This window comes from Rhinolophus sinicus, chromosome 5, assembly GCF_057876585.1.
Source record: "Rhinolophus sinicus isolate RSI-liver-muscle chromosome 5, RSI-T2T, whole genome shotgun sequence".
NCBI lineage: Eukaryota > Metazoa > Chordata > Mammalia > Chiroptera > Rhinolophidae > Rhinolophus > Rhinolophus sinicus.
Genome location: NC_142505.1, coordinates 41,223,404 through 41,250,568, shown reverse-complemented (window position 1 = coordinate 41,250,568; position 27,165 = coordinate 41,223,404). Strand labels below are relative to the sequence as shown.

Genomic DNA, 27,165 nt, shown 5'->3' with positions numbered 1-27,165 from the left:
TTTAGTTTATTCATTTTGAACCCCATTTTGTTTCTGATGATCATTTCCCTGATTTTTTTATGTAAAACTGTCCTTTCTTTTATGCAATGATGCTGATACTTGATTTTTGTTGTTGTTTTTATTGTCCTCAGTTGGCAAGGTAGAGTTGGCAGCCCTTCCTTTCTCACTTTTAAAAAATGTTCTATAACTCTGAGAATCGCAAAGTCTGGGAGACACTGGGGAAAACTCACAGCTCTGCCACTTGTTTGCTGTGGAAACTTGAGCACATTAGTAAACCTCTTTGAATCTGTTTCTCCATCTGAAATGAGGACGATTCACACATCTCAAGGCTGCTGCGAGAATTAAGCCAGACCACATATGTGACTACCTGGACCATCACAACTGCTTGAGAAAGTGTCTTCCAGAGTCTGTGAGCTCAGGAAAGGCCCCCACTTTTCTCTTCTGCAAGTTGAAGAGTTCTTGTTTCTTCAATTGTTCTCTATATTCCCACTCAGATCTCTTCTGTGTGTTCTCAGTTTGTCACTATTGTTCTTAATACGTGAGTCTAAAACTGACCATGTTATTGGTGTGGCCTGGCCATGTATAGCAAACCTACTACCATCTCCTTCAATCCAGACTCTGTACCTCCATTACTTCTACCCAAATTTATAATGGATTTTGCTTTGTGCCCTTTTCTCACCCCTATGGTATTGGCTGAGCTGAGAGTACCTAATAGCCCCAGATCTTTTTCACAAAAATGTTTGCAAAGCCCTGTCTCCCATTCCAAACCTGTGCAATTGAAGTCTTGGACCTAAAATGAGAGGCTTTATATTGATTCCCTTTTATACTTTATTATATAGGACAAGGAGCCCTCCCTGACTAGATGAAGTCAAAGAAAGCCTCCAAAGGTATTCTCACACTCAAGAAACCTAAAGGAATATTGTACTGACTCTTTTTAGTCCAGGGAAGAAAATGTTTATTTGGATCTTAATAGAGTACAGGGCTGCATGCTGGCACTAGGGGATGGTGCCCAAATGCTGGGCTTTTGTCCCCAACATCTCACCAGCATCAAGCTCACCCCAGGGGCTCGACATGATGGCTCCCTGCCTCTCGGCAATGGACTGTCTGTCTGTCCTGGGATGGCTCTGTAGGAACTGAGAGCCCACCAGGACAGAGTGGGGATTTGAGACAAACCAGGAGCCCAGATATATTACAGCTTGCAGGGCCCAGGGGTCTCCTACTATCTCCTGAGAGTGGTGATGTCCCAGAATCTTCCTGCCAATCCAGGTATCACGAAGGGCTCAGACCCTGCACCCTCCCTCTGCCTTCCACCCTGGCAGCTGGATTGCATGCCAGTGCTGCCTGAATGATAGCTCAGCCTGCACGGGCGCCAATGTTCAGATCACGTAGAAGGAAAAGTGCTCTCTTTTTTGCCCGAGCCTGGCCTGCCTGTGGATCTTCCAGAACATTGCTCTGTGCTCGGAAGATGTAGTGGTAATCACACTGGGGCCTGGCTTGGCTGTCTGCCTGGCACTGGCCTCAGTCAGTCTTCCTGAAACCTGGAAGGGAAAGACCACAGGATGGCATGGGGTTCTGAAAGCAGTCAGGCCTCATCCCCACCATCACCCCATATGCCTAAATACTCCTCATAGCTGAGATAATGGAGTTACCCCGGAAGCCACAATTTCCATGACCCACAGCCATTGCAACTAATTTCCCCTTTATGAATTAAATGAGTTAAAGGAGACAGAAATCCCCAGCACAGAGACACACAACCCTCTGGCCTCTCAGTTGAGTAGGCACAGAGCTGCTGTTATGAAAGAGGATCTCCTTTAGTTCAGCTCAGACACTTTAGCTGTGTGACCCTGGGCAAGTCACTCCACCTCTCTGAATCTCAGTTTCATCAGATCAGTGCAAGATAAGTAAAGCCCATCTTCACCCCCAGTTGCTATTAGGCAAATAAAATCACGGAGAAGATAGCGTTTGGGGAAATGTAAAATTCTATGACAGAATACCCGACTCCCTTCACAGGATTTCACACGTAAGGACTTCTGCATTCATTCCTCACATGATTTTCACAACACCGTTGTGTAGTAGATATTATTACACTAATTTTTCAGTTGAGGAAACTGAGACTAAAAGAGGCTCCAGGGCCCCAGGGATGGTAAATCGGAAGAGGTAAGACTTGAACCCAGGCCCCAACTCCAGGCCCTGTGCTCTTTCCTATAGGCTAAGCCTGTTGGCAACAGAAGACCCTTATGGGGAGAGAAAAAGTGAACATAGGAAGGATGTAAAAGTTACCCATCAGCCTGAACTTCTGGAAAAGGGGGATGAAGCCATGCAGGACGCTGTGAATCCGGTACACTGCTCAGAGACAAAAGGAAAGGTGACTGAACTGTGTGCCTCCTCAGGGACCCGGGTTCAGACATCCTCCCGCCCACCCTTGGACCAAGGCCTAACTCACACAAACAAGGCTCTAATGGTGGAATTTCAAGCAGCGGCCTAAGCTTAAATAATAGAGCTAGAGTTATTATTAAAAACAACAGCCACGAATAGCAATAACAGTGCCAGGAAAAGGCAAATGCAGTACCCAACCCCATTAACTAACTTGTTTTCGATATCTGCCTAATTCTGTTTGTTTGCCACTTTCAGCTGTTTTTGTTGCATTTTTATGGAGCTGCCCATTTTTTTCCACAGGGTTTTGCCAGAAACCTCACAGTGACCTTCAGAGCGGTTAGGAAGAAAACAGGAGCATAAAGAAATCTTTAAAAAGTATTTAGGTTGTGGCTTTCTGGCCCTTGGCAAGCATCTGTAGTCCATCCAGCCACTGCCCTCCAAGAGTTGGGGCGGGTGACTTACCCAAACCAAAGTAGATGCCGACGGTCTCTAGGGAGGCAAAGGTGAGCAGGCCGACCCCAAGGGACATGAACCAGTCTGCAAGGGCAGCCAGGGAGAGAAACTGGTTAGCCTGCAGGTCTGGACCCCTCCCCCCACCCCCTGTTCCCACAGCCCCCCACTCACCTGCATAATAGTGATAACACACCAGCAAGGCCCCAATGGCAAAGCAGAGGAGGACGAAGTGGAAAAACTCATCTGTAAGGGCAGAGGAAGTGGGGGATTTGCTGTTTGCTTCTTTCTCCCTCTTTTTTAATTACTAAAAGGATTCCCATCTCTGCTGAAATGTCAGAGATGCTGCTTCTGACCAGCCCAACTACAATAGCACCCCAAGCCCCATCCCTTTCCAGTCTTTATCTCACTTTAGTATTTTTCCAACACTTATCACCATTCAACTGGTTATATTTTCATTTCTGTGTTTATTCTCTGTCCCCCTCAGGAGGATGGTGTGGGTGGGGATTTTGCCCGGCAACTAAAGAAGTGCCGTATACTTTTTTTGTGGAATGAATGTTACACACAATTGCAAAAAATACAAACGTGTCAAGTTTAAAAGTTTCACATTGCCCCATTCTCTCTTCCTAATCTCACTCTTTAAAATCAAGTGATAATTGGCAAAACCTTTCCATATTTTTAAAAACAAAAGCAGGGGAGTGGCTGGATGGCTCAGTTGGTTAGAGCAGGAGCTCTCAACAAGAAACTTGATGGTTCAAGTCCCGCATGGGATGGTGGCTTGCGTCCCCGGTGACTAAGATGGAAAACAACGATTAGACTTGGAGCTGAGCGGCACCCTCCACAACTCAATTGAAAGAACAATGACTTGGAGCTGATGGCCCCTGGAAAAATACACTGTTCCCCAATAAAAAATAATAATAACAAAAACAAAAGCAGGATCCATTTGTACACCTGCTGCTCTATAATTTGATTTTTCCCTCTCATTGATGGATTGGGGCAATCTTTCCATCTCATGTTCTTTTTCATGGCTGTATAGTATTCTATGGTATAAAGTTACCCTAGTTTATTTAACCAGTCTCCTGACAATGAACCTGTTGGTGTCAGATATTTGCTGTTACCACCAATGCTGCACCAAACATCACTACACATGAACCTCTGTGTATATGTGCAGGTATTTCTGCGGGCCAAATGCCCAGAAATGGAATTGCAGGCTTGGAATGTTATTATATTAACAGAATGTATTATAGTTAACAGAGATAGAGGAGCTGAGAGACAGGGCCCATGTCTTGGGCAGGAATTTGGCAGGGGGAGTTCTGTGAAAGAGGCCCCCCGTACTTTGTCAGGCACTGTACAGGGAGAACACAGGGCCTCGACCCAGGCAGGGGGCTGTGATTAGAAGAGATGCCAAGAAAGGTGTTAAGAAGAAAGAAAGAAAAAGAACAAAGAGAAGACAATTCCGGGGTGGTTCCCTGGAATGAGGCAGGTTTCCTGAGTGGGTGTTGAAGCTGCCTGGAATGTCGTAGTTTAGTCCAGTTCAGGCACTGATGTGCTGTGAAGCTTTGGACAAGTGTCCTGACCCCTCTGAGTCTCAGTGTTCTCACCAATAAATGGAGAACAACGTTTATACCACTGAGAGGATGGATGGGGGTCTTGGACGGGAAAGTACTCTGTAAATGGTAAAAGGCAGCGTGATACTGCATATCACTGCTGTCGAGCGACTTTCAAAGGCAAAGGAGTGAAAGGTAAGGAGGGTATCTCTGTGAAAAAACTGAAATGAGTATTTCTAAAACATTGGCTCTGAAGTCAGTTTACCCTTTAGGAAAAAGTGGACATTATGCAGAAATGGACTTAATGTTTAAGAAAGCGTCAGGCTTAGGTGTCTCCAGAGACGTGAAAACCTAGGGGTGAGGTAGACTAGAGAACTCTTTCCTTCCCTCTTCCTCACCCAATCTTTCAGAAATATAAAATGAGTTCCTAACAGAGAAGTTCTCCGTGCATCTTATTTTCATTTTTCTTACAAGTAAATATTTAGAAAATACAAGTGTTTGAGCGATTTGGGGGACATTAACAAAATGCAAGATCAAACAGAGGACTGGAAGGGTAAGATGGTTTAGTTTGAAAAATGAAAAAATATCAGAAACAACCTAAATGCCTATCCAGTGATGAATCGTGAGCACCTCATAATGTACCCATACTGTGGAATTTCATGCAGTTGTTAAGATGTAAACATTTAGGAGTCATCATGGCTGGCTTCGTGGAAGAATAAGAGTTTGAGCTGGGCCTTAACGACAGTCAAGGCAATAGGACTTGAAGGAGAGAGAAGGGAATGTGTGTGTGTGTACGCGCGCTACTTGGGAGGCACAGCATGAGACAAGGGAAGGAGGTGGGACCAAGGCACAGACCGAGTAAAGTGAAGGGTTGGTTCAACCAGGTGAGTAGAGGGCCTGTTGGGAACTAGAAGATTTGGAGGCTAAAGAGATCAAGCCAGGATAAGGGCTCCAAGGTTACGTTTGAGCCCGAAGGGACCTAGAGGATCATTCTTGTCTGATTTTTCTGATTTCCACACACTACCTTTGTGGTTTTTGCCATTTCAATGTACCACTGCTTACTGTCTTCACAATCTCATGCTAATCCAAGGACCATCTGTACTAATATTTACTTAAGAGTTTTCTTTAAACAGGTTCCTTTTTTCCTTAAATAGATTTACATTAAAAGGAAACTATGTCACAAAAGTAAATGGAAAACCAGGATCTTAATGGAAAACCTGTCTTAATGAAAAGTTCTCATGACAAGAAAAAGAAATTCTGTAACTATGTATAGTGACGGATGTTCACTAGGCTTATTGTTCACAATGTAGACAAAAATCAGATCATTATGTTGTACACTTGAAACTAATATAATGTATGTCAATTATATCTCAACCTAAAAAAAAATTGAACACCTAAATTTCATTCAGAGAGTCAGAGGCATCTTATTATAAAATTAAACAAATATAAAGCTCTGCTCCTCTAAAGAAAAGAGCAAAACAGCAGTATTTTTCATTCATAAGAACTATAGTTATTATTTCATCAAAAATAAGCATAAGGTAAATGGTAATACTTTATTTTGTAAAACAGTAGTTCTTTGCCCCAATTGCCAGATTTTGCTAAGAATGTAGAAAAAATAAAAATAAACACAAGGCATACAAAGCAAGATGGTGAAGTTCTAGCCAGCCCCACTGCCTGCTCACAGGGAAATTCTTGCTCTGTCTGAAGGGCAATGAACAAGGGTCAGGGTGGCATTAAAAGCATGAGGGCTCTGAACCGAGACCACGCTCTAAGAGAGTGGAAAGGGGACTCACCTTCTCACTTTGGGGGATAACGCCTTGTCCTGAAGCAAGTTGGACATGATCTGCACTCTGGGAGCCTCAGTTTTAGTTTGATGAGGCTCACTTTCTAGCCCAGGAAAGTTGAATAGTGTGTCCTGGTCATCTAGTTGGACAGAGGCAGAGCCAGGGGCTCAGACTCAGGTCTCTGCTCTTTGAAGTTGGGCTTTTGCAACAACTCAAAATGTTTCTAGAACTGCCATTTGTTTAATCAAAAATCATGGTCTCCCTTCCCACCTCCACGAAGACCCCATGGATTCCAGGCTGGAGTGGAGGGGGTCCCTCTGAGCCTCATCGCTCCTCCTCTAGAGTCTCGTCTAAGCTAACCTCACCGCTTTCTCAACCTGGCCATTTCCAGCTCTCCATCCTGGCCATAGGCCTGGAGGGCATTTATCATCCTAGTGACTCCACATATAGCAGAAAGAGGATAAAACCAGGATTCAAGCCCAGGTAGTGCCACTTGCTATCTGTAAGACCATTCCCCATCCTTGAGTCTCAGTTTCCATATCTGCAAAATGGGAGTCATTGTACAACCTTCTCGAGGTGATTCTAAGCTGAGAAGTTTGTAAACTGCAGGGCACAGGACAGAGATGGGTTATGATTACTGTTGTTCTCAGCCACCGGCTGACTTTCTACTCATAGAAATCTGGACCTGACAGGTGAAAGCAGCTTTGAGACACCAATTTCCTTACCATCTTTCTTTATATTCAGTCTTCTTAACTGAGAGGCCTCCACTTCTCCTTAGGAACAAGAGACAGACGAGTGTTTAACTTTGATGTGGGACAGCAGGTGGGGTTTTACTCTTCCCTGCCTCTGAGAATGGCTCTCCTGAGTTCTTTTTCCTGGGTCAGAGGGCACTCCCAGCAGGACTGGTCAGGGCATAGCTGTGAAGGAGGGGGTGGCTGTCCTTAGGACCCCCACTGACTCCCTCCTCCCTTCACACGCCTGAGTCTGCATTCTGTTCCGTTTCCCCTGAGCTTGGAGATTCCTTTCCTGAATCATGGTGACACTGGCTGGCGATGGCATCCCTACTGTTCAGACCCACCCTTCCAGGCTGGCTGCGGTCCCATCTTACACCCCTGGAATCCAGGCCTCCTCCCACTCTCCTCTTGGAGTTTGCGTACTTACCACTTGCTAGGTCTGAGTCTCTCCTTCGGAGTCCTTGAAATTAGAAACTAAACATTAGTGCCCAGGCCAGCTTGGGTTCTTAACAGCTGCTTCCACTCTGGGGGAGGCCATAGGTGGCCTATGAAAATGCCCTCCATCAACTCCAGGCCCCAAGGGCTCTTTCTATCCATCCATTGCATTGTTTGTTGTGATCCCTTTACCTCTTGCCCAAACCTCCTTTCTAATATCCACCGGCTCCCTGCCTTGTGCCGCAGCCAGTCGTGCCTGCTTGCTGAGCCCAGGTCAAGAGCCCCAGGCCCCCAAGTGGACTTGGAGTCCATGTCTCACAGCCACGAACCCTGATAGCAGCTGGCAGTCTTGGAGGAAAGACAATGCCCAGACGTCCCTGAACACCAGCACCGATAACCCCTCTCCCCAACTGGACAGTCACCTGATTCTCCAGAGAGCATCACTTCCCCAGAGGCACCTGCACAGAAGGAAAATCGGTGATCACAGATCCATTATCCTCTGGGGTGGGGAGAAATTACACTGCGAGGATGGTGGATGTCACTCAGAGAGTTTCCATTTGATCTGAGTTAGGCTGAACGGTGCCTGGAGCAAGCTGGAGGGTTCCTATTCCATCTACAGCGCCAGGCACCACCCACCAGCCGCTAAAGCTGCTGTCTTTGATTCACTCTTTGTATTCCAGTGAATCAAAGAGTTTGTGAGACATGACATGATTTTATTTTACTATGTAAGGAAAATCACTGCCAATTATCATTGCAAGTTACCAGTGATTTTAAGATGCATCCTGATTTCAGATATGTCCAAATGTGAAAAAGTGTGGGTTGTAGAAATGATGAAATATATGAATCATAGTTTTTAAAAACACACTGTGAGCCAGATAAAACACATGTGCACATACGTAGGCCAGCAGTTTGCAACCTGTGCCTGTTCATGCACATCCAGATCCAGGGGATGACACCTAGCCCCAACCCCACCAGGCCCTGAGCTCCTGGGAGCCAAGATGTGTTATACATGGGAACCCCCCAGCCCCCCACACTGAGTGTCAAGGCCCTGGTCTGGGTGAGTTGAGCCCTATAAACCTGCTCTGAGCGGCAGTATTCCCAGTAATCTGGTCTGGGGTGGCCCCTTGTCCCATTTACCTTCTGGTTCTTGGTGTCTATTCTAGGTCCTGGTGACCTCTTTTCTAGCCTGTCAACTCCTTCCCCTCAAGGGCAAGCAGGACACCTTGTAACCAGCCCCCACCACCAGGAGCCCCCACTCCTGTACACTTCCTCTTCTTTAGGTCAGCCCCAGGACACTCAGCACATGACAGTAAACATTTAGCACATTCAACTGCCTTTAGAGCTAATATGCAAATAGGAAGTGACTAGTGACCAAAGAGTGACCAGTACTGAGGTAGGAGCATATTCCAAGAATGGCCTGAAATGAAACTCCAGCTGTGTAATTCACTAAGCATCTCCAGTGCCTTGGGGGTGGGGTAGGGGAGAAAGTAATTCACAAATGTGTGACAATACCTACATTTTCTCTTTTTCTTTCTTTTTTTTTTTTTAATTAAAGATTATTGCAGTGACAATTGTTAGTAAAGTTACATAGATTTCAGGTGTACAATTCTATAATACATTATCTATACCTCACATTATGTGTTCACCATCCAGAGTCAGTTCTCTTTCCATCACCATATATTAGAAATATCTACATTTTCTACAGTAAATATAAATTACGTTTATGATGAGAAAAATATTTTTAAATATATGTAAACATTTTACACCCAGTGAAAGCTTTCTTTCATACTTAAGTAATTAAAAGCATTTTCTAAACAAAGTAATACTTGTTTTTGTAAAAATAAAAAGAGACAGAAAGAAAGAGAGACAATCAGAAAATTCAGATAAGCAAATAAAACAAAATAAAGATTACTCATGATGCTATCACCCAGAGGCAGCTACTGGTAATTTCCTGATGCACAACATCAAAATATTTCATTTACTTTTCTTCAGAAGTATACACACTTGTGTGTTCCTGTTGTTTTTCTTGGTTTATGATCAGAAGTTAGGAGACAAAGTCGATTATGGAAATATTGGATTAAGCAAAGTTAAATAGGTTTTCTTATCTGGCCATGTGCATTGGTCAGGCTTTTTGGGAAACTGGGTTTATTCCTGCAAATTCCCCCACTTCATCAGAGTGCTACAAAGCAAAGGACCATAATGTTTAGATCTCCATGGTATAAAAATCACGATGCTTGGAGACAATTATTCCATAATATGCGTTTTACAGAGTCAGATCCTTAATTTTCTGTTACAGGCTTAAACAGCACAGTATTCCAAGAGAATGGTTATTGATCAAGTCCCATTTTGCTGGTTGGGAAGATGAGGCCCAGAAACGTTGGGTGACTGGTCAAGGTCACCCTGCAAATCAAGGTTACGGTTCAGAGGAGAACCCAGGACAGTCTCACCATGGTGCAAAATGCTTGCCCTCATTCCTATCTGCCAATGTTGTAAGCACTCTCCTTGCCACATCGCCTATATTTTCCCATGACTTTTTAGCTCATGGAATACACTTATGATCTCATTTCTGCCCAACAAACCCTTAGGCCCTCATGCCCTTTGTCTAATTCTGTTTTTTTCCAAAGCACTGGACAAACAATTACCTCCATAGAGTTGAAGCTCATTTTTCAAAATGTCAGGCTGCCCATGCTCAGCACCTGGGTGGAAACAAACCCCATTAGTCAGCTCTCCACAGGCACAGTACCCCAAGGCAGCTTCCATCGCTCACCTCCCTAAGCCTCAAAAAGTCACACAGTTCTTGTGCTGGGGGTGAGCTGGGCGGTCTTGAAGAGGCAAGACAGCCTTACGAGTGCTTCCCTTTACTCTGTCGGATTCCCCCCACCCCCAGCACACCCACAAAAGACCATGTTCAGTTTACTAAGAAAGAATCAGGGGCCTGAGGACTTGATTCAAAGTCAATAACAATAGTCGCCATTTATTGAGTACTTAATACGTGCCAACACTATGAAGTAATATATATATTTAATATTTCATTTGATCCTCATGGAAATCCTATGAAGAAAGTATTAGTACATCTCCCTTCCCCATTTTACAGATAAGGAAACTGAAGCTTACAAAGTTCAATTATTCCCTGAAGGTCAACTCTAGGGTTCAAACCCAGGTCTGCCGCCAAAGCCTTCAATCCTAATCATTTTTATCTCCAGAAATAGAACCCAGAAGCTCAACTCCAACTTTAAGGGTAGCATTTATTAAGCCCCTCACATGTGTCACTATCTGTACTAGGCATTAATCCAGGCTCTTTCCCCTATGCTATTTTTCCTATGATCCATTTGGGCTGAAATTTTTCTTTTGTTTGTTTGTCTTGTTTTTGCAAAAATATTCTTCTGATTATAAAAATAAAACATGCTCATTGTAACATATTTATACTACAGGATAGTTCAAAACAGAGAAAATCCACCCATAATTTAACTATTCAGAGATAACCACTAGTAACATTTGGATGTTTTTCCTTCCAGTCTTGTTTATAGCCATATATGTGTGAATATTTACATAATGTATATGAGCTCAGACAGTTACATGATTTGACATCTTTCTTTTTCACTTCAGAGAGATACAAAGAACAGCGCTCTAACCAGAACAGGGTGTAGCATCATTGATCTATTTTACTATTTATTAGGGTTGTTTCCCACTGTTGCCCTACTATAAACAACACTGCAAGGAACATCTTCACACAGACATGCTTAGTCCCACTGAAAACTCAACAGTGAGCCTAATGGGCAAAGGAGAAATGGTAAGGCCTATTGCCTACCGGGTGAGCTGCCCCTGTGGTGGTGTCCAGCCCCCTGGCTCTGCCGACGTTTTCTGGTTTCTCTGGGGTTCTGGTCCTCATCACTGCTTTCTGCAGGGAACGAACAAAAGCTATAGGAGAACCTCAGCCTGGAACAAGCCTGGAAAATGTTCATTCTGGTGTTCATTCTCAGAATTTCGTTTATGTGGTGGGGAGGGGCAGGAAGAGATCTATTTAGGGGGTTGGGGAACCGGAGATCTGCCACAAACTTTCTGTGTGACCTTGGACAAATCACTTAATATTCCTGTTGCTGCTTTCCTAAGGCTTTCTTCATGATAAGACAAATTGTAGGAGGTATATTATTGAGATGGTTTCCCTCCCACCTCATGCTGGGCTGTCATTTCGGTATCTCCACAAAGCCATGCTGACTGTGTTTGCTCATGCTGTCTCCCACCTGGAATGCTCTTCCCATCTGTATCCCTTATCCTGAAGGGTAAGCTGATGTCTTATCTCCTGTAGAAAGGCTTTTCCAACTGCTTCACCTCACTCATCTTGCCTTCCCTCCTCTGGGGTTTCTATAGCACCTACTATCTGCTTGACATAGTGGGTATAAGGGTCAGTGGTGTGGTGCTTGTCTCTCCATCCCGAGCTCCCAAAGGACAAGGCCTGGGCCCTCACTCTCCCAAGGGTGTCCAACCTGGAGCAGGATCCTGATCAAGACTTAAAGAATGATTGCATCGTTTGTACCCTTGGACCAGTCAGCATTCCAGGAATTCCGGCCTAGGAGTTTCTGGCCCTGGGTCTGGAGGACTCCATTTCCTCAAGACGACCAAGATGGCGCCAGCAAAGCTGATATCCCTCCACATGTTTGGAGACCTCCTGCCCCATGAATAAATTTTAAAATTCCAGGAAACCAGGTTAATTGTGCTTAAAAATCAGTGTATATGTGATCTCAGCTAGATACAGAGAAAGACGTATCAGGAAGTACGTCAAGATAATAACAGTGGAATTTATCTCAGGAGATAGGATTTGGGGTGGCTTCTATTTTCTTCTTTTCCATATTTTACAAATATTAATCCATGCCAAAAAAAAAAAGGCTTTTTCATTGAATTTCACAAAAAAATCAAATAATACAGAAAGTAATGAAAGCAAAATTTACTCCAAATACTCTTGGCCAGAGACAACCTGTATCAATATGCAATGAACATTATTTTAGCTTTCTCTATGATATGTTCATAATATATAATTTTTCATAATATATAATTTTTTATAAAAGGTATTATATAGACTTATGTGCTCTGTAAAATGAGGACAATTTTTGTAAGTGCTCTCCAATGCAATTATTTAAAAAATTCACCCTGGCAGGAACCACAATTGGTTGCTAGTATCCCCAGTATCCATTCCAGAGCCTAATACTCAGCAAACATTTATTGAATAAATGTAAGGAAATACACTACTATGTGTTTAGTGGTTATCTCTGGCTGACAGGGCAAAGGATGATTTATTTGTTCTCCTTTCTACTTTATAGGTTCCACATTTTCTACAATGCGCCTATGTGTAATCTTTCACAACAAAAAAAGTTTTAATCAAAAAAATAACAGGATATATTAAGAACAAAAAGATGCAGGGAAAGCAGTGCTGGATGACAGACTGTAAGTTAGGGTCCTGCATGTAGGGGAAGGTTGGAGGCTGCAGTGAGGCACCCAGGCTTGGGATCCTGTGGTCACTATCTGAGCCTGAAGAAAGGGCACGGTCTGAGTTCTAGCATCAGGCCAGCCATTGTGGATCTGAGGCCAGGATCCTGAATATCAGTCTGTCTCTGCTTCTGCGTTTATTTTCCTGTTGCTTTCTCTTAGAGTTTAGGCCCACTCACTACAGCCAGTCCCATGTGTACTGCGGAGACAGGAGGGAAGTGGCTTATGGCCCCACTTTAGGGAGAACATTTGTTGGGGAGCAGCGCCCCCTAAGGGTCAACTAGAATCAAAAGACAATGTTCCCTCCCACCAGGAGGGAGAAACAAAGGGACCCCGGCAAGAGTTCCACTACACCTGGAAGCCCTTCTTCCGGAGCTAAACCTCATAGCGGGTGGGTTTGTATACTTTTTAATAAGGATGGTGGCTTCCTTTCTAGTCCCATTTGGACACTAGCTACATACAAAGCCATTGGAGCCACTAACTACTCTCCCTAGCATGGATTTTGTGGCTTTGAGCCTCAGTCTCATTATTTGCAACATGAGGACATGAGGCCACCAGTGCCAGGGCTTTACAAGCATTTAAAAAAATTTTAGCCTGAGATTGCTTTCATCAAATAAAATCTCAGGCCTTGGCCCACTATGTAAAATGCTCATAGTTCAGGAGGTCTTGATGTGAAGGAGTAAACCAGAGCCGACTCTTAGGTTCCCCAGTCCCAGAAAGAACTCCAGGGAATCCTAGGTTAGTTACTGAGCCCTCTTACAGCAGGTCAGTTAGCCTCTCAGTGCCTCAGTTTCCTCACCTGTAAAATGGAGTAATAATAGTACCTTCCTCAATGAGTTGCTACGAGAATTAACTGGGTTCTTACAGTGCTCAGGACAGTAGCTGGCACACAGTAAGCGCTCAATAAATGCTAGCTATGGCATTGGGGAAAATACCCAATTCTATGGCGTTACTGCTGCTGCTGCTATAAATTCAGCCTTATATTTTGAATCAAATGAATAAAAGTGAGACTAATGTGGCAATCTATAATCCAGACCCAGTTAGAGACACTCATCCCTCTAAACCCACTAAAGTACTTTTGGGAAAAGGATACTTAGGACATGATCTATATGAACAATTCAAAAAGCAAAAGCTTTTGAGCAAGGATGCTTCCTGAGTGTAATAAACTGGTGGGGTGGGGGGGACAGGGACCGAGCTTAACAATAACAGGTCTTTTTTGAGCTTTTTACTATGTGCTGGGTGCTAAGACTTTACATGTGTAAAGAATGTTATCCTCCCAAGGATCCTATGAGGTAATAACTTTTGTTATCATCCCCATCTTAGAGAGGACCCCAAGGCATACAAGGTTAAACAATTTACCCAAGGACACACAGCTAGTTGGTGGCAAAGAAAGCATTTGAACCCAGGCAGCCTGTTTGAATGGACAGAGGCACCGATTCCCGCACGAGTGTCTTAGGAAACCACTGTTACTTTACATGAGATGCAGCCACTTGAGGGGGGTTATTCGAGAGGCATGAAGAACAGCTGCAAAGATCTTACAGAATAACATGGCAAAATGTATGGAAGAAGACAGCAAAAACAAAATTTAAACTGAAGACAAAATTATCTACACGATCAGTTATAGCTGTGTACTAGCCATGTTGTACAGACTGACAGGCTCTGGAAGGGACTGTGGGAAAACAGAACTGAAGTGTCAAGGTGGGAGAGTATGGGGGATGGTTTTCCCATATACACGCTTTTCTTAAATGATTGTATAAGAATATATATATATATATGTATACATTTTAAATCTTTGCTGTACCTGAGGAAGAGGAGGAAGAAGAGGAGGAAGAAGAGGAGGAGGAGGAAGAAGAGGAGGAGGAAGAAGAAGACTTGTCTTTCTCATGTTGGTCTTGAGAAGAAAGTCCAGCCTCCCTGTCTTGCTTGTGGAAATCCGTCTCTCCATCTGGGAGGCACACATAGGCAAGGATGAGCATTTCCCACCCTTCCCACCCCAGAGACCACCAAGGCCTCCCCAGGGGTCTACCTGGACTTGGGGAGTCCGAAGGGGCTGGTTTCTCTGGGATGCTCTTCCCAAACCCCTAGGGCCAATGGAAGGGGCAGACGTTCAGGGCTCTCAGAGGCCCCAGGGGCTCTAGGAAGTCCCAAGACAAAAATTTCCCTGAATATGGAGCCCAGAGAGGGGCTTCTAAGGACCTTGTCCTGCTCAGAGACCACTAGACTGTGAGTAGTTGCCAATCTTGGATTCTCTGTAAAGTATAGGGCAGGTGGGATCTGATCAAGCCCTAACCCTTCCTATTCCGCATTCTAGAGCCATGCAGAACCTTTCCCTTCTGGGGACCCTCCTTAGTGCCAGCCCAAGCCCCCAGAGCATCCTGGAAATTTGGGGGGCAACTGAGGGTCCCCATAGCACGAAAGTGCTGGGGGAACAGCCTGGACCAAGCCCATACATACATATGTGTGTGAGCACGTAAAATCACTACTTTTCTAGAGGTTCCAAGTGTCACTTGAGCCATTGTACCGCACGAGCTAAGCAGGATCTCCCCACTGCTGGACTCCACTTCCCATGTGGCTTTGCCCAGAGGGTCAGAGAAGGCAAACATACTGTCTAGATCTTCTGTTTCTCTGTGGACTCGACTGTGGTCTTGAGTCTGGGAGGAGAATCCTGAAGTCTCCATGGCCTTGCCTGGAGGGACAACAATAGTAAGTAATTGGTATCACCTTACTTAATAGCTTTACTATATAAAGACCTTGGCACATAAATTAAAAAGGAAAAACACCCAATTCTTAAAAATATAAGAAGAAAAATTTACATAAAAAGAAATACACAACTAGGGAAATTTGAATAATGATCATCCTTTAACAATATTAAGAACTTATTTATTTTTAAAAAATAGACTTTAATTTTTAGAGCAGGTACCCAGCAAAACTGAGTGGACGGTACAGAGATTTCCCGTATACCTCCTACACCCAAACATGCATAGCTTCCCACACTATGGACACCTTCCAGCAGAATGTTTTTTTTTTTAGGTGTGATACTTAAATTGAGGTTATGTTTACTTTAAGTATCCTTAAAGGTAGAGCTAAATACTAAAATATTTATGATAAAATTATATGATGTCTGGGACTTGCTTCAAAATAATCTTGTTGGGGAGTTGGAAGGCATAGGTGGGGGTCCAAATAAACAAACGTGACATCAATTAATAGTTGTTGGAGCTATATCAAAATATAAATAGTGGGTCTCTCTGGGTGGTGGTATTATGGGTAGTTTTAGTTTCTTATTTTTATTTTGCATTTTCTAAATTTTTAACAGTATTGCTTTTGTTATGATAAAGTAATCAATTATTTTTCATCACTGAAAAATGTAACATGCTTCCTGATATAAGTATAGTACTTAATGGTATTACAAAGGGTTATTTGTATAATTCATGTAAGCCTGATCACAAACAGTCAGGTGGGAAATGGGATTAATTACTCCTCACATTTGAATTGTAATTTCTAGACAATTAAACTTCCCAAAAGATTGTCTCATTTGAGACTTACAATAACCCTGAAAGTTTTATTATTCCCATTTTACAGAGGAGGAAACTGACGCTCAAAGAGATGAAGTGACTTGTACAAGTTGTGACCCCAGAACCCATATTCTATTTAATGCACTCAAAATGTTGGTCTGTAGCACAAAACTGCTCAAAGGCCACCACGGAGTCAAGCTCCCCTGGAATGAAATGCTGAGTGTCCCCTGGGGACAAAAATCACTCCCACTTGAGTGATCTAGACAATCGACTCTTTAAAAAAATGTTTAATTTATTTTAAAAAAAATTTTTTTTTGACAGACAGAAGAATAGGCAACATGATTGAACTAAGATGCCACCCTGCTGGCTGTGAAGGTGGAGGAAAAGGCCAGGAGCCAAAGAATGCAAGGAATGTAGCTCTAGAAGATGAAGAAGGAAACAGATTCTCTTCTAGAGGCATTGGAGGGAGCTCAGTCCTGATTTTGGATTTCGATCACCAGAACTGTTCTAAGATAATAAATGCGTGCGTGTGTATGTGTGTGTTAAAATTTTTTTTTAATTGAGATATAATTGGCATATAACATTATATTATTTTCAGATATGCAGCATAGTGATTCGATCTTTACATACATTGCAAAAGGATCACCACAATAAGTCTAGTTAACATCCATCACCATACATGGCTTCAAAACATCGTTTTTTCTTGTGATGAGAACTTTTAAGAGCTACTCTCTTAGCAACCTTCAAATACACAATACAGTATTATTAACGATATTCACCATACTGGACATTACATCCCCAGGACTTATTTATTTTGTAACTGGAAGTTAGTACCTTTTGACCCCTTCATCCATTTTGCCCACCCCCGATGCCCACCTCTGACTACCACCACCTGTCTGCTCTCTGTATCTCTGAGTTCCAGTTGTTTGTTTTTTTAGTAGAGAATCTACTCTTCATCCACCACAAAACCTTGGCAAGGCAATATCTTTCCCTGTGTCGCGGAGCCGGACCAGCTGGGTTTGAATCCTATGTGACACTTCCAGCTGTGGGAGCTGGGCATGTTACTGAACCTCTTGTCATGCCTCAGATTCCTCATCTGTAAAACAGGGACAATAATAGTGCTTACCTCATAGTATTGTTGTGAGAATGGCATGGGTTAAAACACCTGAAGCACTTAGAACAATGCTTGGTACAGAGCAAGTATTGAATAAATAAATGCCAGCTGAAATGATGACCATTATTATGACACGGGGGTGGGAGCGGGAGACAGTATTTGTGTAGTGGCAAGAACATGTGCTTTGGGGTCAGACTGACCAGGGTCCAACCCCACTTCTGTCACCTGTGCAAAGGATGACCTTGGACAGGGCTGTCCCTTTCTCTAAGCTCTAGTTACCTCAGTTGTGAACTGGCGATGGCAGAGCTTTAGGGAGGAAAGATGACCAGTGCCTGCCCTTAGAGGGCTCAGAAAATGTGAGTTCCCTCTTCTACTGGCCTCCTATTTAGTGTCCCGCCCTGCCGCTCATCCCCTATCTCCAAGGCCCCTGGGTTCTATTAGCTCCTTTCTAGAATAAAAATTCCCATTTATCAGGGTAGAGTTCAGCTAAGCAGTAGGAAGTCACTAGCTAATAAAACTAATATTCAGCTATGAATGACTGACAACCGTAAGCCTCTAGGGCATATCTATATTTTGAAAAGGACTCTTTGTACATAGCAGGTGTCCAGTATGCGTTCATTGGCTAAGATGATCTCTAATGGTGGAATTTCAGATGGAGTGGAGGAAGAGATTTAGAGTCGTCTGGGGGAAAGAGGGCCTCTGGCTGATGCCAAACACCAAAAGCTCACCAAGCTGGTCTTATCTTTTTCCTGCTCTAGCTGTCTCGGCCACTTGGCAGTCCCTGGTTACACAGCATTTTCAGGCCTCCAGAATTCCACCTAGACCGTTTTTTCCTATTGCCAAAATTGTATCTGACCTTCTAGGCACAACTCAAATAACACCTCCTTCATGAAGCCCTATGCTAGTTGCCTCACCAAACCCTTCCTCCCGACTCCTCCATAAGCCCTCCTCCCCCCACCACCCTGGACTTCTTCCTTGCTAACAGAACTGCAATTTTGTTTTTCCAGCTCTAGTTAGATACTTGTTTTCCCAGGCTTTGTTGTGGCTGGGTGTGGCCGTGTGACCCAGTTTTGGCTAATAAAAAGTGAGCAGAAGTCAGCCGGGGTTCAGGAATGGTTTTGCTTCTCCTGACAAAAGAGGCCAACAGAGCTAGCGCTGTGTCTTGCCTCTCCTTCCTTCCTCCAACATGAATGTGATAGCAGGAGCTAGAGTGGCCACCTCGAGGAAAAGCCAAAACAAAGGCAGAGATGATGTTGAGCTGCTGAGCCCTTGCCAGCAACTGCTCGCTTTCTTGTTATTTGAGAAAAATAAACCTCATTTTGGTTAAGCCTCTATAGTTAGGATTTTTGGCATTTGTAGCTGAACACAATTCTCACTGGTGCACATTCCCTGTCTGACATCCCCGCATTTATTGAGCACCCACTGTGTGCTAGCATGGGGATACCATGGTGAGCAACCCTGTCCTTAAGGAATTTCAAAGTAGACCAGGGGGCTCTGGGATGCCAGGGACCTAATCAGACCAGGGTCAGTCAGGGAAAGTTCCTGATGGAGGGGATGCGGGGGGTGAGTCTGGAAGGGCCAGAGGGAACAATGCGCAAAGGCACCCAGGCAAGGGGCTGTGGCCCACATGGGAAACAGTTGACAAGAAGCAGCTTTAAAGAAGAATGAGATTGAGGAGAGGCTGGCCCAGAGAACACCCCCACCCTGTCCCCTGGCACATTGCTCTCCTGGGCCTTGTACCAGACTCTTTTTCTTCAAGGTAGGGCACCTTGTTGCATAACTCCAGGGGCCACTGTTCCTACTCATCTTCAGACCTGTGCCCAGGACTCAGCAGAGTGTCTGACACACGCAGGGCATGTCTTCTCCACGAGATTATGAATCCAGCCAGGGTTCATCTACTGAGGCTGGTTCATCTATGTGCTACCCGAACCCTGCACAGGACCTGGCAGAAAGCAGACAATAACAAATAAGTGCTTACTCTCTGCCAGGCAATGATCTAAGCACATTACACCTATTAACTCATGTATTCCTTACCACAACACTATGAGGCCGCACTGTGGTTGTGCCCATTTTATAGGTAAGAACACTAAGGCACGGAGAGGCTAAGAAACTTGTCAGGGCCACAGAGCTAGTAAGTGGTTGAGCAAGGGTACTTGCTCAGTCCACACTGAGGGATGGACTGATGCTGACACCTTTTCCCAGTCTCGTCATTTGTACCAGGCACGAAGCCACTAACAGTCATGGGAATGTTATGCAAATGATGCTGGCTTGGCTTATGTTTAGCGGCTGGTGGAGCCCTGAGCAAGTGTCCTCAGAATCAAGGGCACTTCCTCAGGCAGTTCTTCAGCACACTGATCATCGGGAGAGGGGAAACGGTAGCACCTGCAGTAGCCCTGTTTTACCTTTCAGTGTCCTTGCCCCATCCTTCCTCCACCCATATTTCTGCTATGAGAAAGGATAAATAGAACTTTAAAAATTTTAAACTCAAGGATCACTGAGAAAGGCAAGGCTTAACACAAAGGATAACACTCCAGTGGTGGAACATCAGACTCCAGCAGAGCCCTGCTGAGAGGGGCCTCTAAAGGCTCAAGTTCAGCGCCTGTGACTTTGAACCAAGATGGACCATGGGGAGTTGACAGAAAGAAGAAAGTGGGAAGAGGAAAAGGAACATGGCACGTTCCCTGCGATCTTATTTCATTCATAACAAGTCTTAATTTACATGGAATAAAACTGTGGTTCAGTTTTATAGATGAAGTGACTTGTCCAACGTCTCCCAGGTTACAGATTAGATTCAAATCTGACCCCTGCCTCAATAGAGAGCCCCCATTCCCCAGCCCTGGTTAGAGGGCTCTCGGGCCTCCTCTGTCAGATGGCCCCACATCTGAAGCTGATCCTACCAGGAAATGGAATGCCTGACTTTCTAGCACTTTTCTCCAAAAAGCCCAGCCTTGCTGAGTCACTGGTGAGGCCAGGGCCTCTGTACCCACAGGTCTTGCTAAACTTGATTCCCTCTTCAGTTCAGCCCAGATTTCCTAAGCTCCTGCTGTCACATGGGCCCGGGCCCAGGGTGGGAGGGATATGAAGAGACACTGAGCCATCACAGCCTCATAGCGTTTTCCCCACACAGCTCTCTTGATCCTCACATTATCTAGGAAGGAGGCAGGGTGGATTATTGTCCTGTTTTACAGATGGGGAAACTGAGGCCTGGAAACAGAGGAATTTGCCTAAGATCACGTAGCAACTCAGGGGAAAGGCTGGCTCCAGAACCCTGTCTCTTGACTCAGGGCTGCTTATCTTTCCCGGGAATCCCACGCTGGAGGAGGAGGCTGAGGCAACTAAGATTGAGTTGGATTTCAACAGGTGGCAAAAAGCAGAGTGGAATAAAATTTTAGTGGAGAGGGTGGGTGGCAGTGGACCGTTGAAAGGGTAGGAGCCCCGTGAAGTTGGGGACATTATCCTGGGCCTTGAATGCCAGGCTAATAATGGTGAACTTTTCCTGCAGGTGGACTGTGAGGAACGTTCCTAGGGGCCATGAACGCAAGGCCAGCTCAGTTCAACAAACCCAGGTCAGGAAGTAGGGGGGTGGGATATTGGAAGCAGAAACAGCAGCTGGGAGGGCAACAGAGGCAACAGGGTGGGCACTTGCTGTTTCTGGCAATTACACCACGGGATCAAGTTAGAGCCCTCAATAATCTCCCCCAGCTTCCTACGGCCCCCAGACAATCATGCGCCCTAATCTCAAACATATCCTGGTCAGGCAGATGCAGCTCCAGGGCAGGCATCCCCAAACTGATTGCACCGCCTCCCCATGTTCCTCTGATGTGAAAATTCTGTTTAGACCATCAGTCTCTCCCTCCCAGGAATCAGACTTGTGACATGTGGGATACAAAAGCCTAAATCAACCCTGGCACTGGTCGGCCCTGAGGCAGAGCCCTGAAGAGGCTGTCCTCTTGTTTCAGCTCCTGGCCACATTGGTGCTCATATGGGGTCGTGGATAGGAAAGTAAAATTATGCTCTGAGCCAGGATGCTGTACTGAGAAGTTTCTTGACTAAGTTGCTCCAGCCATGGGGTCTGACAGAGCCTACTGCAAGCCATGCTTCTCACTTTACCTCCCAGCTCTGTGACTTTCGGCATATCGCTTCACCTCTCTGAGTCTCAGTTTCTTTGTCTGTAAAATAGTGTCACTATCTTGCCAGGTTGCTGTGAGGATTCAGGTCAAAAGCACTTAAATTCTGAGCTCCCTGGAAATAGGAATCATGTTTTCTTACTTTCTGTGATATTCTAGCCCCTGGCTTATACAAAGTTGCTTCATAAAAAGAAGTCATAGTGTTGAATTTAAGATCTTGGAGAAATAATGTGAGGCCGGCAAAGTATTTTCAGCATCTCCCTCTTCCCTTTAGAAGATCTTGTGCTTGTTCACACCCCTTCTCCTTCTTCAGCACCCTCCTCCTTCCTGCTCCAGGCTCACCTTACCCCCTCTCACCACACCGGCTTCCTGGGTTTGGCGGTCTCTCCCTTTCCCCAAGCTAGAATTCCACAGAGTTGCAGCCAGGAGATCAAACCTGAGCCCAAGAAAGAGAAAGAGACTTGCCCAAGGCCACACAGCAAGGAGTCTGAATATGAACTCAGATCTGAGGCTGAGTCCAAGCATGAGGGACAGAAGGAAGACACCACAGTTTCCACCTCCTCTGCCTTTTTGTCCCAAGTCTGTCCAGACAGTTGGACGGTGGGATAACAACCCATACTGCCCAGCCAGCTGACTACAGACTAAAGGGAATCTGGGTGTGGTCAGCTGGCTGAGCAGTATGAGTTGAATCTGGGTGAACCTTGTGACCACAGCATACCCCAGGATGTAGCCAGGGCCTGGGGTCGCCCCTGAGGAGTACAGGATGACACCTAGGCTGAAACGAGTCGGTGCAAAGGGACAAAATCAAGTTTGTGCAGAAAGAGGATGGGTGGGCCCAGCCTGGAGGCTGTTCATACAGAAAGACCTAGGATTATTGAAAGACACTCTGAAAAGTAAGTAAACGTCAACACAAATATCTAACTTAGTGTCTAGTACATAGCAGGTACCCAATCAATGTTTGTTAAAGTGCAATAGAAGCCAACAAGGTGATAGAGCTATAAAGCAAAGCTAACACAGCCTTAGGTCATATTAATAGAAGCACAGAGTCTACAGTAAGGAAGGTGACCCACATCCCACCATCCCTCATCCTGGGTTCAGTCCTGGGTCCTGCACAGAATAGGCTTTAGACAAACCAAGAGAATCCAGAGGATGTGGGGTACAGAGACCACATCCAAGAGAAGGGCTTGGTGGAGAAGCGTGCTCAGCCTAGGGATGAGCAGTGCCGGGACAGAGCTGGTCACTCTCCTCGAGTCTCTACAGGACCCCTCCAGGGCAGGGGACACGTGGGGCTGTAAACACACAGGGAGGGGTCAGGACCTTGGGGAGCCACCAGGACAGAGGCCAGCTCAGTATATGAAAGAATTTTCTTAAAGTGACAGCTATATGGGGGTGGTCATGAGCACCCTACCATGAGAGGTGGCCAGCTGAGGTATGGCAGGGGTTGGCTTAGATGTCCTTAGCTCAGAACCTATTAGTCTCTCAAACAATAATCTCTAAAGTGCTGGAGGAAAATGTTAGTTCACCTATTTCTATTTAACCTTTTTGGTTAATAGCATATAGTTCAATTCTGAAGTGCACCTTTGGCCAGATGTCAGACAACAAATGTCATGTCCACTAAATGGGGTCCCCAGAGGCCAGTGGGGAGCCCAACAATACAGACAGGTCTGCTGCAGCCACATTTTCCAATTTCTACCTTCAGCCTATTGCAACATATTGTGGTGAACTGGTGCTGGCTTAGGTGGATTTGAGAATCAAACAATACCGCTTTCATTGAATCAGGCCCATAGCGTGGACAGACAAGTGGCTTCAAAGAGTTCCTGCAAAGGAACCACAGATCGCAATAACTCTAATCTAGAAAATACAAGCAAGCAGCAGGAAATATGGGAGACATATATCTGCCCCTGCTGCTAGTTCAAGTTCTTCATTATCCTCGTTACCATGTTGAAAACAACAGTGAATGGGATCTCACACACACACACTTGCCTACCGAAATAATAAGAAAACTACTTGAAGAGTGGACTTCCATCCACGATCATTGATAAGGAAATTCACTCAGATGTGTATTGGGCCTTGAGACATGAGCTAATGGTCATAGTACTTGTATATAATGTGTATATAATAAATCTATAAATATGTCTATGTTGGGGGGTGCCTAAAGCATTTTTCTGGAGAAGGGTGCACAGTCAAAAAGTGTGACAACCACTGCTCCAGACTTAGGGACCAAGAAAAACTAGGCAGGAGTGTGTCCCCCAATAAACTTTTTTGAGGCCCCCAAAATGTTTGAAAATTAATGGGAAGAAACAAAAAACTCTTAAACGGTTTTCCCTGGTTCTGACTCTCCCAGGTGTGTGACTATTTAAACAGCCAGTCCAGTCTCCTCTTTCTTATCCTCTCATCTGAGTGTCTCTGTCCTCCTGTTCTCCCTCTCTCTCTCTCTCTATCTCTCTTTCTCTCTCTCATATGCACATTTGCAATTGGCAACGACAAAAACCAGAATGGTTTTTGTGCAGAGAAAAATAAGGTGACTAAAATAAGAAATACAGACAACAACAAATGTTGGTGATGATGTGGAAAATTGGAGCCTTCACACATAGTTGGTGGGATTGTAAAATGGTACAGCCACTTTGGAAAACAGTTTGACAGTTCCTTGAAATGTTAAATGTAGACTTATCATATGACCCAGCAACCCCACTCCTAGAACACCCAAGAGAATTGAAAACTTATGTCCACACAAGGACTTATACATGAATATTCACAGAAGCATTATTCATAATAACCAAAAGGTGGGAACAACCCAAGTGTCTATCAACTGAGGAATGGATAAACAAAATGTGATATAATTCTACAATACGATATTATTCAGCCATAAAGAGGAAAAAGTGCTGACGCATGCTACAACATGTATAAGCGTTGAAAACATTATGTTCAGTGAAAGAAGCCAGTCAGAAAAGATCATCTATTATATGATTCCATTTATATGAAATATCTAGAATAAGCAAATCCATAGAGACAGAAAGCAGATTAGTGTTTGCCAGGGGAAGGGAAAATGGGGAATGTCTGCTAAGGGGTACAAGGTTTATTTTGAGAAGATAAAAATTTTCTAAATTAGATAGTAATGATGGTTGAACTACTCTTTGAATATACGAAAACCCACGGAATTGTACACTTTAAAGGGGTAAATTTTATGGCATGTGAATGCTATCTCAGATGGAAGGAGAACAGAGTCTAGGTGGTGAACACACAATGCAATATATAGATGACATATTATAGAAATGTACACTTAAAACTTATATAATTTTACTAACTAATATCACCCCAATAAATTTAGTAAAAATTTTTTTAAAAAAGAGGACTTCTCACACAGGATTGTTATGATAGTAAAATAGGGCCTCTGGCAGAGCAATGCCCATCATGGGCCCTGGAACATAGTCAGTATAGTGTCTTTTCAAGGGTTGCGGGGTACAGTGTTTTAGAGGGCTACACTGGTCCGAATTCTAGGAATTTCAGAGCCAGAAAGGAGTCTCCTTTATTATTTATAGATCTGCTTATTTTGGACCCCAAACAAGACACCCTACACCTCACTCAATACAACTCCTCTAACACACACTCCTGACTCAAATTTTCTGGCAGTTTGTAAACAAAACAGAATAAAATAATAGGTACATGACCATGTATAATCTTTCTTATCCCCCTTAAAAGGAAAATGAATGGGCTCGAGACCCAAAGGCCACCTCTGAGGAGAGGGGCTGGGAAGCTCCGAGCAGAGGTGGCTCCCCTGATTTAGGATGACAGCCAGGGGTTGGCAGACAGGGCGGGGCTTAGACTGGGAGGTGGGGAAAGGGCGATCTCCCCTACAGGCCAGCCACCTGGATGAGCCTCTTATAGGCAGCAGGGTAACTTCCCCCAAGGCCCAGCTCTCTCGGTTCAACATTTTTGGCCCAAAGGTACCTTTGAGCCTGAAACAGAGGAGACAACTGGCCTGTCTTCCCATATGTAACAGGCCTGGTTCAGGGTCCAGGGCGGCTTCCAAGTGAGGACAGGAGGGTGCCTGCCTTCACTTGCTGGTCAAAGTACAGAGGCTAGGAGGTTTTGAGGGGACACATCCTCACCCTTCAAAACTCCCCTCCCCACAAGTGCAGAGTGGGAGAAGCCTTCAGCGAGATCTCTTCGGACCCTTCGTTTCACAAATGGGGAAACTGAGGTTCAGAGAGGTCAAGAGGTTTTCTGAAGGTCCCACAGCAAGTTAGTGACAGAATCGGGAGTTGGCCACCAGCTGTGCCTGGCTGAAGCCGCAAAACAACCCCAGGGGGTGAATATTTGTCATCTTCCCCTGATTTTTCCAGAGATGGAGACTGAGGTGCTTACTCAGCTGGGAAGACAAAAAGTTGGGATTCAAATCCAGGTCCACCTAGGAACCACAAAGCGTCAGACCTGTTGAAGAGCCGATTCTCTTAAAAAGTTTAACCCCTCACTCAGCCTGTCCCATGTCCCATTACCTGTGGTCCCGAGGCCTGTCAGTTGCAAGGCGAGCTGTGTGTGGACTGTGCCGAGGCCACTGCTGGGCAGGGGAAGAGAGGGCTGTGGGGAAGGCCTGGCCACACCTTCATGACGGGAAGGGGCGGGGCGTGACTAGTCCCTGGGCCCCACTTGCTCATACTCATCCGAGTTGCATTCCTTCCTGCCAGTGCTATCAGCCCCAGGCCTTCCTGTCTGACTTGACTCTTCCCTATAACACCTCAGGAGTGGCATATGGGGAAGCTGCACCCCCAAACCCACCCCCTGGGCCACAGCCACGCCCTCTGTCTCCAAGGGGAAGTGATGCGGGGATCAGTTGCACCACCTTCGGCTGTGCAGAGCTCTGGGCAGAGTGGAGGTGGGTTGTGTCCCAAGGCCCCCCCTCCACGTGAATGGGTAAGGCTGACTCAGCCAAGCCATGTGGGCCAATTTGATGCTACTGGGAAGGATGAATTGGGCAGAGAGCGGGAGAGGACCCGGTTGGGATGGAGTGGGGGACACAAGGGGCTGGAGGACTCTTGTGAGCAAACTGGCGGTGCCCTCTCCTGGTGAAGACATTGGGTAAAAGCTAGAACATCCACTGCCTTGTGCAGATGGTAAAACACAAGTGAGAGGGGTAGAGACTGACCTCTCACAGCTGAGGCCAGGAGTAACACCAGCTCAGTCTGTCTCTGCCTCTCATTCACTTATCGAATACTCTTGAAGCCTGACAGTAAGCAAATCCTACCGCACCCTGGGGAGTACCAGGCCAGAGGGAGACAGGCCATGACACGCTTCATAAGGGCAAGGCCCTGGGAGCTGTGGGTTCCCAGAAGGGTTTCCTGAAAGAGGCGTCATTTATATCCTAAGTTCAGGCCAAAGTCTTAGAGCAATCCTTGACTCTGCTCTTTCATACTCTGTACGTGACCCACCTTCAACATATCCTGAATTTGGCCCCTTCTTTCCACGTCCATGGCAACCACCCTGGTCCAGACAACACAATCACTAGTCTCTCTGCTCCTTTCCTCAGACCACCATCTACTGTCATCACAGCAACCAGAAGGATCCAGTTAATCCCAGTTCAGCTCATGTCCCTCCTCCACTCAGCACC

The 27,165-nt window shown here is 45.1% G+C and overlaps 1 protein-coding gene across 4 annotated transcripts; it reads right to left on the bottom strand.

Annotated features, from left to right (window-relative positions):
• Positions 1 to 26,282, bottom strand: TMEM40 (transmembrane protein 40). 4 transcript variants are annotated; one of them, XM_019746521.3, is made up of 12 exons: positions 26,057 to 26,282; positions 15,413 to 15,493; positions 14,609 to 14,752; positions 11,135 to 11,224; positions 9,969 to 10,022; positions 7,749 to 7,784; positions 7,319 to 7,351; positions 6,883 to 6,930; positions 3,001 to 3,072; positions 2,839 to 2,913; positions 2,281 to 2,343; positions 1 to 1,538 (listed from the first exon to the last, which is right to left on the bottom strand). In XM_019746521.3, exons 2-12 carry the CDS (start codon positions 15,483 to 15,485, stop codon positions 1,519 to 1,521), a joined length of 708 nt encoding a protein of 235 aa, XP_019602080.1. In that variant the 5' UTR covers positions 15,486 to 15,493; positions 26,057 to 26,282; the 3' UTR covers positions 1 to 1,518. The 4 variants fall into 4 exon arrangements, with proteins under 4 accessions (XP_019602080.1, XP_088654519.1, XP_074169063.1 ...); XM_088798393.1 differs by lacking the exon at positions 7,319 to 7,351; XM_074312962.2 differs by lacking the exon at positions 11,135 to 11,224.
• Positions 26,283 to 27,165: the final 883 nt, after the last annotated feature.